The 12,412-nt window shown below is 38.2% G+C and overlaps 1 protein-coding gene across 1 annotated transcript in view; it reads left to right on the forward strand.

Moving 5' to 3' along the window:
- Positions 1–12,412, forward strand: part of SPEF2 (sperm flagellar 2) — a 305,327-nt gene that overhangs the window by 242,953 nt on the left and 49,962 nt on the right. Inside the window, exons 30-36 of the mRNA XM_060191863.1 lie at positions 3,431–4,577; positions 4,697–4,914; positions 5,019–5,227; positions 5,314–5,437; positions 5,527–5,711; positions 9,518–9,624; positions 11,633–11,815. Coding sequence (XP_060047846.1) covers positions 3,431–4,577; positions 4,697–4,914; positions 5,019–5,227; positions 5,314–5,437; positions 5,527–5,711; positions 9,518–9,624; positions 11,633–11,815 — 2,173 coding nt within the window. The remainder of the gene's footprint in view (positions 1–3,430; positions 4,578–4,696; positions 4,915–5,018; positions 5,228–5,313; positions 5,438–5,526; positions 5,712–9,517; positions 9,625–11,632; positions 11,816–12,412) is intronic.

Here is a 12,412-nt window from a genome sequence, read left to right on the forward strand (position 1 = left end):
AGATAGCTAGTAGGCCTATTTTAGTTATATTCCAAAGAGCCCATGGCTATACTCGTGTTCTTTTTTGTTTGTTCGTTTGTTTGTTTTTCCCCCTGAGCCTGACATCTGATAAGCAGGAGAATCCAAGTTGTTGTCTGGGGAGGTTTTGTCATGGCTAGAAAAATGACCAGAAAGCTGGATCAGGGAAGAGAGTAGCTCCCTAATATGGGAAAGTATAAATATTGACTGTAAACTCTATTAGTTTGATGTGATCTGGGGCCCATATTCAGCTTAGGAGCCTATGCGACTTCTGCATCCCTGTAGATCTGAGCTCACATTCTGTGGTCATGAGTAGGAACATTCCAAGCTGCCCCAATTTCAGGCCCCATCTTCCTCAGGTAGACCATAGAGTATGCTGTCCATCCTCCCTTCAAAAAATGGAACATTCTCTACCGTTGTTGATCCAAGTTGAGGGCAAGATCCTAAGGAGGTCCACAAAGGGGTCTATTGTGTTGTTCCTGATAGAGATGACTGGTAATATTGGGGAGAGGGATTAATTAGAGGTCTAGGTCCCTCATGTCTGTTTGGGAATCTCAGGACTCTCTAACTAGGAACCCAGCTGATGGTGTGACCTGATATTGACTAAAGAGCCATAGTTAAAGTATGCCAGTCTCTTGCCCTTATTCAGCTTTTGCAGTCCTTGCTTTGATAAGAATAGCTTGAGAGTGAGTGAGAGAAGTGTAATAGGAAGTAGCTGAGTAGGGTATCTATGTCTCAGTAGACCCTATTTCATTATGAACTTCATACTGACTTACTGCAGACTATTGTGCACTTTTACTTTCAGGTATATATTTTGCCCTAATTTATGGATACATGTGTACATATGCTGCCTCATGGGTCCTGGTATATACCTAGGTTTTGGGACTTTGCTAGGAAGTGAACCACCTGGAATAGAAGAGAATACTATGAAAGGAAAGGTCTCATTCAAGTAATCAGGTGAAGGGTTGACATTCCATGCCTGATGTCTCTGGATACAGTCTGAAGTGAAACATGCTGAGGTGGTACTCATTGCATTGGTTAGGTTGGTATTAGTGGATGCAATATCATTTAGTATGAATTGAGAGAAGCATGCAGGAAAGTGAGCCCCACCCTAGAGGTTCCAGGACTGGAGGAAATATAGGCTCTATAGAGGAAGTGGGAAGTTCCTGAGGTTTTAGGGTTTTAGAAGACAATAGATATTTATTGCTATAATCACATTATTTGGCAGTTGGATGAACTTTGACATATTCTTTTGTTAGGATTTGTTGTATGAAGCATAATATCACCATAAATTATGTCCTTTGATATTATTGGTATATAGCTGTGCCACCAGTTGTTTCTGTTTTTCTTGGTCTAAGCTTATAAGAGAATCAACATATTAAAGACTCAGCGTATGGCCTGTACATTAAAAAGTTTGGGAAATTCAATCAATTTTCTCCTCTCATATTAATTAAATAGTGATTTATATGGCTAAAAATTAATAGGAGTGTACATAAACACCATAAACATGTGTCCTATCACATCCTTCCTCCTGCCCCTCCCCCCCCCCCCCCCAGTGAAACCGAACTTCTGCCCTCGCCCTCAATCCAGAGATTTTTACTTTGGTGTCCTACTCCAAATTCAGTCAAATTCTGCTTTGAGTTTACCTTTCTGTTATTCTTTCTTAAATTCTGTCTATGAGTGGGATAATCCCATACTCATCTTTGCCTTTCTGACTCATCAAATAAATATAATTCCTTCTAGCTCCATCCAGGATGGGTCAGAAAAGGTATGTTCATTGCTCTTAATAGCTGCATAGTATCCCATTGTGTATATATACCATAGCTTTCTCAGCCATTCATCTGTTTTTTGGCACCTAGGTTGGTTCCAGGTTTTAGCTATTACAAATTGTGCTGCTATGAACATAGGTATACACATATCTTTTTGGTTGGGTGTTATGGATTCCTTGGGGTATATCCTCAGGAGAGGAATTACTGAGTCATATGGAAGGTCCATGTCTGGTCTTGTGAGAGTTCTCCAGACTGTTCTCCACAGAGGTTAGACTAATTTACATTCCCACCAGCAATGTAAAAGGGTTCCTCTGTCCCCACTACCTCTCCAGCATTTGTTGCTGCTGTCATTTTTGATGTATGCCATTCTCACAGGGGTGAGGTGGTATCTCAGTATTGTCTTTATTTGCATTTCTCTGACAGTCAGCAAGCTGGAGCAATTTTTCATGTGTTAGTTATAGTTAGCCTTTTATATCTCTTCTGTAATGAATGTTCTGTTCATATCCTCTGCCCATTTTTGGATGGGGTCATTGCTTTTTTGTTGCTGAGTTCGCTTTTTTGTTGCTAAGTAAGGTCTTTTTATATTTTAGTCATTAGTCTCTTATCTGATGTATGGCATATGATGACATATCCCCATTCTATGAGGTGTCTCTTTGTTTGTATGATGGTTTCTTTGGCTGTGCAGAAGCTTTTCAATTTGATGTAGACCCATTGATTTGTTTCTATTTAGTCTTCCTTGCATTTGGGCTTGTATCATCAAAGATGTTCTTGAGGTTTAGGTAGGAAAGTGTTCCACCATTGTTTTCCTCTATTATTGCTACTTTCGGGTCTAACATCCAGGACCTTGATCCATTTGGAGTTGACTTTTGTTTCTGGTGAGATAAAGTGGTTCAGTTTAATTCTTCTCCATGTTTCAACCCAATTTTCCCAGCACCATTATCGAAAAGAGCCTCCTTCCCCCATACTAATCTAAGAATCCTGGTTGTAATTACTACAGAATTTTGCTAAAATTCTGTTGCCTGTAATGAATACTTCAAAATACTTTTTATAAAAGTGCTAAGGCAGTGAAAGAAGATGTGACACCTCTCTCTCTCTCTCTCTCTCTCAACTTTCTCTGTCTCATAGAATTAAAAGGGAGCCTGAGAGTGGTGAATCTGAAAATATGTAAAACCCTGCTCAAAAATACACAACAAAAAGCAATGTCCCTCATATGCATGGAGAAATTCTAGAGTCTAATAACCTTTCTAATAACCTCGAATAGTTAAGTTCAGAACCCTGGGCTGGGTAATATGAACTGCCCACTAGTGAGCCTAGGTTCATCACTTACATGAGTGCTGTGACACTGAACAAATTAATCTCTCTGTGTTATAACCTTTTTTTTAAACCATGAAATGATGATAGTAGTAATTGGCCAATTTTCTTAACTATAAAGTAGGAATAATGGCTTATGATAATTAATAGATACTACTTGAGGCACAGCATGAGTGCCTGGTAAGTAGTAGAGGTGACTTTATTTTCATTATTTATTTTTAGAAAGAAAAGAGCAAATGTTATGGGAGATGGGGTTGCAGAGATGAGTCATAAACCAAGGGTGTATGTTGGTGGTTACTGAAAATAACAATATGGAGTTATCTTAAAGGCAGGAGTCTTCCAGATGATGTGGGCCACGTCTCCAAAAAGCAGAAAAGGCTCAATTATTACATACCAAAAAGGAATGACCAGTTTTTGAAAATTTGGCTTAAAAAGTACCCCTGGCTTGTATACAATGAACTATACGATCTTATGTTCTGTGCCCTGTGTCGAAAACATGGCGTGAAGTCCAAGGGCAACCAAATGAACTTTTCTTATGGCACCAACAACTTTAGAACTGAATTCATCAATGCGCATCACCTCAGTGAGGCTCATGCCAAGGCCTCCTTAATGGAAGCTACCAGTGGCTCTCCAGTCAACAGGACCACCACGGAGCTGATGGTTAAGACCATGAGCAAAGTGACCCTTGGGAGAGTTGAGAACCTGTTCAGATCATGCCACGCTCTTGCCAAAACCGGAAGACCCCTTGAGGATTTCATCTGGATGTGCAACTTGGATGACATGAAGGGTGTGGACATAGGTCCAGTTTTCAGGACTAACAAATCAGCAAGAACATTTACATATTTTATTGCTGAAGTTGAACGGAGGAATCTAAGAGAAAAACTTGAGAAAAGCAAGTTTTTCTCAGTCATCAGTGATGGAATCACAGACAGTGTGATCAAAGAAGCTGAACTTGTCTATGTGCAGTTTGCTTATGCAGGGAAAGTACATTGCCAGATTGTTGGGGTCCAGACACTAGAGAGGAAGGATCCTCTAGCGATAAAAAATGCCATTGAAACGACTCTAGAGAGAAATCTTCAAGTTAGGCTGTCAAATCAAGACTGGGCAAAGAGACTGGTAGGTTTTGGAAGTGATTATGTTCCTACCACAGGAGAGAACAGGGTATCCCTGCTATTAAAAGAGATCCAGCCATGTGTGCTGACTGTATATTGCTTTGCACATCATCTCGAATTATCTTATAAAGTAGTGTTCCAGAGCATCCCCCTATACAAGGACGTCCAAGATCTTCTTCACAGCATTTATCACTTCTATCACAATTCCCCTCTTCACAAGAGTTCTCTGATAACTGCTTTCAGAGACCTTCACCTTCAACCTGTGATGCCTGCTCAAGTCGGAGACAGGAAGTGGCTTCAGAGATTACAAGCAGCACTCCAGAACTTTCTCAAGGGATATCCTGCAATTGTCCAGCAACTTCACACAGTAAGTATTTCTGCAATGCCACACAACTTTGGCTTCTCAGAATAGCAGAGAATACATTTATTGAGAAACTTGAAATCATTCTAAGAAAGATTAATCTCTTATTCTCAATCATGTTTCAGGCAGATGAAGGCACAAGTGAAGCTAGTCACCAAAAAGTCAAAGAATTGCTACGGTTCCTTCTTCAAGCAGACATTATCAAATTTGTCCATTTCTTAATGGATGTCATTAATGTCCTCAGCATTCTTTCCTTTGAAAATCGGAATAGAAGTTCTTCCATTGCTGATGTATTTGCTACATTGGAGTCAACACTGGAAATGCTCAAAATATATCAAACAAGGTGAGGAGTGGGGTGGGGAGATGGTCTGAGAGTCTGACTTTAGATAGCTAAGCTTTGGAAATTACTAGCTTGCTGATATTTTATCTATCTTCTTTTCTCTCCAGGCCAGGGCCAAAAGAACGTACGATTGATTTAGTCACACACTTTCATGGTAACTGCCTTGTAGGAAAGGGAAACATTTCTGACGTGAGAAACAAGGTTTTGGCACTTCTTATCAAGAGACTGAAAGACTGTTTCAGAGATGCCAGCCAAGATGTGATAAAGGCAACCATGATTGGCAGCTTTAAGTTGTGGCCTGTGAGGATAAATCAAGGTAATTTATGTGTATCAGACTTATTGTTCTCTGATTGTGTCTAAATTTCTTTTATCTGTGTGACTTCTTTTGCATACCAATTGCAGAATTTGGAGAAAAAGAGGTATCCATCCTGACTGCACATTATGGATCAGTATTACAGGCTGCTAAGGTGAAAATTGATGAGGTGGACACTGAATGGAATATGTTGAAATTAGAGATTTATGCTAGGTAAGCATAAGGAACCTTACTGATGCTTACAAACATTTGGATAATACCTGGGAGTATTTTTTTTTTACATTTTTCATTTTTCCTCCTAGATTTCAGAACATTCGCAAGTTGACTTGGGATTTTGTAAATTCTGTTTACTTACACAAATATCCAAATATCCTGACTCTAGTGGACCTAGTGCTGACCCTTCCTGCAAGTTCCGCAGAGGCAGAACGTGGCTTTAGTCAAATGAAATGTACCAAGTCACAAATGCATGACAAGATCAAGGAAGATAGTATGACAGATCTACTGATAATTCAGCTGAATTCTCCAGACATTAATAACTTTGACCCTCGAAAAGCAATCCATTTATGGAATACTAGAACACCTTTTCCAGTTCATGACACAAGGCCTTATTCAGCTTCCTCATCAAGCACAGAAAGTCACTATGAAAGTGATTAGTAATGTGATTAATGTTAATTTGATGACCTCTTCATGAATCACAGCAAAAGAAAAAGAAATTTTTCAAACACTTGAAATTACAAAGTTAAACAGTAATTAGTTTTTACATCAAATGTAAAAGATTTCTTTGGCATTTTCCTTGAGTATAGGTTTTTAATTCTTATCATTGATGTTATTTTCTTTTAGGCCTGGTATACAATTAACCTCCATTATTTATTTATTATTATTGATATATTATTTATTATTTGAGAATGTCAGGGAGGCAGAGAGGGAGTGGAAAAGACCAAAAAGTTCCCTTCAATACAGTGGTGTTGGGTCTCAAACCTAGTCCCAGATATGGCAAAGAGGCAGACTTTCCAAGTGAGCTATTTCATGAACCCTTAACTATTTTTTTTCTGGATAATTTCAAGTGATGGTTAGAGAACTTAGGGTCAAATTAAAAAAAAGTTTCTTTTTGATCACTGAAAGCAATTTTATGTTTACCTGGTTCAGTTTTTACATTAAATGTGAAGTTCAGTATTTGGTTGTAAATGTGAAGTTCATGTTTCAGTAACAAAGTTAGATATTAAAATGCTTTTAATTTTCCCATTAAAAAAGTTCTCAGATAAATAATTCTTATGAAAACTAAAATTTTGTTTCATAAATTTTTTTTGTTTTTTTTTAAGGAGAAAAGTACAAGTAAATGTTCAAATTTTTTATTTGCTCCCGTATATTAAAAATTGAGTGTGTATTCCTTCAGGCCTCCTTTTTTTAAAATTTTTTATTTAAGAAAGGATTAATTAACAAAAACATAAGGTAGGAGGGGTACAACTCCACACAATTCCCACCACCCAATCTCCATAACCCACCCCTCCCATAATAGCTTTCCCATTCTCTAGCCCTCTGGGAGCATGGACCCAGGGTCGTTGAGGGTTGCAGAAGGTAGAAGGTCTGGCTTCTGTAATTGCTTCCCCGCTGAACATGGGCGTTGACTGGTCGGTCCATACTCCCAGTCTGCCTCTCTCTTTCTCTAGTAAGGTGTGTCCCTGGGGAAGCTGAGCTCCAGGACACATTGGTGGGGTCTTCAATCCAGGGAAGCCTGGCCAGCATCCTGGTGGCATCTGGAACCTGGTGATTGAAAAGAAAGTTAACATACGAAGCCAAACAATTTGTTGAGCAATCATGGATCCCAAGCTTGGAATAGTGGAGAGGAAGTGTTAGGGAGGTACTCACTGCAAAGTCTAGTGTACTTCTGCTTTCAGGTATATATTTTGCAGTAGTTTATGGATACGTGTTAACATAAGCTCTCTCTCACAGAAACTGGTGTATGTCTAGGTTATGGGACTTTGTTAGAAAGTGAATTACCTGAGATGAAATTAGAGTGTACTATAAAAGGAAAGGTCTCACCCGAGTAATGAAGCTGAAGGGTTGTCATTCCACACGTGAAGTCTCTGGATACAGTCTGAGGTGAAGCATGTTGAGGAGACAATCGTTGTGTTGGTTAGGTTGTGATCGGCGGATGCAATATTATTTGCTTTGGATTGGGAGATGCATACGGGAAAGTGGGCCCTATCCAAGGGTTCCAGGACTGGGGGAAGTAGGGGCTGTATAGTGGAGATGTGAGGTTCCTGCTGTCTTAGGGTTCAGAAAGACAATCGATAGTTAATGTTATCATCACATTGTTTGTTAATTGGGTTAACTTTGAAAACTCCTTTTGTTATGGTTTGCTGTACAGTATCCGGTATCTTGTATATAGCTGTGCTATTGGATGCTTCTAATCTACTTGGTCTAGACTTTTGAGAGAGTCCGCATATCAAATACAAAGCCTATATATTAAAAAGATTCAGTTTGTGTTTTGAGAAACTTTGAGACATACAATTGATTTTCCCCCTCTCATATTAATTAACTACTGATTTATATGTCTACATTTTGCTAGGAGTGTACATAAACACCATTCCCACCACCAAAAGATTGTGACCCAGCCCTCCTGCCCACTCCCACCCCCCACTGGCCCAGGAAGCTGCATATCTACCCCTCACCACTGGGCTTTTACTTTGGTGCCCTACTTACAATTTGATCAGGTCCTGCTTTTAGTTTCCCTTTCAGATCTTCTTAGTCAACTTCTGTTGATGAGTGGGATCATCCCATACTCATATTTATCTTTCTGACTTAGCTCACTTAACATAATTCCTTCTAGCTCTGTCCAAGATGGGTCAGAGAAGGTGGGTTCATTGTTCTTGATAAACCATTGCCATTACAGTCAATAGAAGTATACTGCATGTCATCTTTAGTCTTTGAATATTAATTTCAATGTGATTTATGGTTTTACCTTGAGGAACATGAATGATTTATTTCTAATATATCTGAGAAGTAATAATAATATAAAGATTACCTTACTAAGTGGTCTAATACATTGGAAACTTATCATATAAATCAGATACTCAGGTGTGATTAAAAAGGATAGAGAATATCTTTGAATAACATGCTGAATGACCATTCATATCAAAAAAGAAAAGATACTAAATTTGTTGCCCAGAAAACAATCATCCAAATTTTGAAATTGTGTACTATGTTTGAACCACTGAAATTTTTTAAAGGAACTATTATATTTTTTCTAAAGTTAGGGGAAGGTTACATATGGAACTTTTAGGAATACTAAAGACTTATATAAACAAATATTTAAGATGCTATATCAGTGTTTCACTCTATTGCTCAACAAAGAAGAATAGTTATATACTCTGGACCTGAAAGATAACTGAATATGTACAAGAGTCACTCCTGGCTCTAGAAGGTATTTTAGACAAACATTTTCTTTAAAGTAGATTCATTTATTTTGCTTTGTTTTTATTTTAATGCATTTGCATGCAATTCTTAAATGAGAAACAGACTAAATAGATACCTCTTTTTGGACAAACTAGATTAGTATATGAGAACACAGCATCTAAGGGGTTGGTGCTTTTAAAAATATATTTTATTTATTATTTATGAAATAGAGGCAGAGAGAAGGTGAGGGAAATATTGAGAAGAGACAGAGCTATAAAGAGAGAGAGAGAGAGAGAAATCTTCAACACTACATTACTATTTACAAAGCAAGTAGGGCCGGAAGCTTGATCCTGGGTCCGTGTACTTTGTAACATGTGCACTCAATTGAGTGTGCCAGATCCAGATAATATATTATTATCTTAAGAACAAACTGAGTATAAATATTATCTTAATCAAAATGGTGATCTGCATGCATTTGAAACACTTTTACCCTATGTTTGCCAAAATATTTTTATTGTCTCTTACTGTATATAGGGAACTTTATCTTTAGTCCAACCTACTCTGAATTAAAAGTCAGAGAAGACTAAATTAAAATATAAACTCTGATTATTTTGCCCAATTAGGAAAGTTTAGTTACTTGAAGAAAAAAAAAAGAAGAAAGAAGGAAAGAAAACCAGAAGAAAGCCATTTTGACTTAGCTAAGAAACAATAATAAGGAAGTATCAGGAAATTATTTTTCTTTTCAAAATGTCTTCTGTTTCTCTATAGTTTTCAGCTTTAAATAATATGACAAAATGATTATACAAATATTATTTATCATATTTTAACAAGAGAAAGAAATCCCTATTATATGGTATAATTAAAATAATTTTCATTGTATTTACATTGTAATTACAGGTATAATTGGAAATAAAGCATTCATTGATATCATGCTTGATTTGGTGACCCTGAACCTTGGAACAAACAACTTTCCTAGTATTTGGATGCATCTCACTCAATCTGAAGTAAGCCTCAACTTTGTTTGCATTTCAAAGCTTTGAGAATTCTTATTTGATCACCAAACTAATAATATCTTCAAAAGCCAGTATTCACAGTGTCTGACATTTTATAGACAATCAGTAAAACAAAATGAAGAAATAATGAAGTTAAAGTTAATATGCATAGCATGCACAGACTCTCTATGTGATGAGTAATGTTAAAAATGAACTAAACATTGAGACAATGAGACTCAGTCATTATGTCTATATGTATTGTTGCCATATGTAGAATGATCTTAAATATTAATGGTATATGATTCTACCTTTTCTTTATAATATTTTTTTTCAGAGCACTACTCACCTCTGGTACAGGGGATTGCACTTGGGATTTTGAAACCTCAGGCATGAGAGTCTCTCTGCATACAATCTAATATCACAGATAATCTACTTTTTATGAATGTATAGAAAGCGAATTATTGGTTTATTTTTATTTTTGTATTTAAGAAAGGATTAATTAACAAAAGCATAGGGTAGGAAGGGTACAACTCCACACAATTCCCATCATCCGATCTCCATAACCCACCCCCTCCCCCGATAGCTTTCCCATTCTCTCTCCCTCTGGGAGCATGGACCCAGGGTCATTGAGGGTTGCAGAAGGTAGAAGGTCTGGCTTCTGTAATTGCTTCCCCGCTGAACATGGGCGTTGACTGGTCGGTCCATGCTCCCAGTCTGCCTCTCTCTTTCCCTAGTAGGGTGGGTCTCTGGGGAAGCTGAGCGCCAGGACACATTGGTGGGGTCTTCAATCCAGGGAAGCCTGGCTAGCATCCTGATGGCATCTGGAACCTAGTGATTGAAAAGAGAGTTAACATACAAAGCCAAACAAATTGTTGAGCAATCATGGACCCAAAGCTTAGAATAGTGGAGAGGAAGTGTTATGGGAATACTCACTGCAAACTCTAGTGTACTTCTGCTTTCAGGTGTATATTTTGCAGTAGTTTATGGATACGTGTGAACATAAGCTCTCTCTCACAGAAACTGGTGTATATCTAAGTTTTGGGACTTTGTTAGAAAGTGAGCCACCTGAGATGAAATTAGAGTGTACTGTAAAAAGAAAGGTCTTACCCGAGTAATGAAGCTGAAGGGTTGTCGTTCCACACGTGAAGTCTCTGGACACAGTCTGAGGTGAAGCATGTTGAGGTGGCAATCGTTGTGTTGGTTAGGTTGTGGTTGGCGGATGCAATATTATTTGGTTTGGATTGGGAGAGGCATACGGGAAAGTGGGTCCTATCCAAGGGTTCCAGGACTGGGGGAAGTAGGGCCTCTATAGTGGAGATGTGAGGTTCCTGCTGTCTTAGGGTTCAAAAAGACAATCGATAGTTAATGTTATAAAGCGAATAATTGTTAAAGAGCATTTCCTTCTATACAACAAGTATAGAGTCCTTGAACAACTTTGCTATATTCACTTCCCCTCCTTCATTTGAAAATTATAAAGTAGGCTAGAGTAACACATATAAATCTATTGTAGCCATAAGTGAAAAAAACCAAGGAAATAAAAATGGTACATTTTCTACATACTGTTTTTATTTATTTATTTTCCCTTTTGTTGCCCTTATTTTTTATTTTTATTGTTGTTGTAGTTATTATTGTTGTAGTTGATGTCATCGTTGTTAGATAGGACAGAGAGAAATGGAGAGAGGAGGGGAAGACAGAGAAGGGAAGAGAAAGACAGATACCTGCAGAGCTGTGGCACCGCTTGGGGGATGGAGGGACTCGAACCAGGTTCCTTATGCCTACCCTTGTGCTTTGTGCCACATGCACTTAACCGCTGCACTACCGCCAGACTACCCCTCTACATACTGTTTATTGTGAAATGGTTGGTAGAACCTGAGGAAACAAAAATCAGACTGGCTCTAATCACAAGCATACATTTTTACATCTTTCATTTTTATCTCTTACCAAGAAGCATAAATAGGAAGAGCTTCAGGATGAGACTTATAGAAAAACTATTCCTATGGTATTTCCTGTTTTCTTCCAGATGCAGGAGTTAACATCATTATTAGTAGTGAACTCAGAGTTTGTGGACTGGCGGAAGTTCCTATTAGTAGCTGCACTGCCTTGGCCCATCCCTCTAGAGGAAGAACTCCTGGAAACCCTACAGAGGTTCAAGGCTGTGGATGAGCAGAAGTTGGGCACTGTCACTTTCAAGCAGTACATGCAGGTTTGCTAGCCCCTCATGGCACTTCTTCTTCTTCTAGCGTTTGCCCTTCTTCCGTAGCCAGTCAACAGCGTCAGGTTGAAAGCTGTCAGGAGCTGCTTGTTGCTGGCTTTGAAAGTGACTGGGATCCATGTGGATTCAGTCGGCTAGAAAGGATCGTCAAGTTTCCCCAATGAATGGGTATTCACGGGATGCACCACGAGAAGGTCGATCCAATGCATCCCCTCATGGCACTAATAATGCCAGAGTGCTTTTGATTTAAAAATGTATTTTTTATATGGCTAGGTCTTGGACTAGTTTCTTCCTCTTGGTTGCTTATATATAAGGAAATAGAAGCAGGACAAGTAGTGCCAAAGTCTCACGTAGCAATCTGCTTCCCACCCTTGGAAAATTAGGATCTAAGAAAAAAATCAGGAATATTTAGAGAATTAAGGATTCTAAAAGAATTCAAGTAATTCTTATTGTGTTTCTTTGAGTGTCTACCAGGTGGATTTTAACAATTAAAAAACATTAGAGACACCTGCAGAGTTAATTTTTCATTAGCCATTTAATAGTAGTTTATAAGATTTTTAAGATTATAAGGGCATTTTCCATACTGCC

Source organism: Erinaceus europaeus, chromosome 5 (assembly GCF_950295315.1).
Source record: "Erinaceus europaeus chromosome 5, mEriEur2.1, whole genome shotgun sequence".
NCBI classification, from domain to species: Eukaryota; Metazoa; Chordata; class Mammalia; order Eulipotyphla; family Erinaceidae; genus Erinaceus; species Erinaceus europaeus.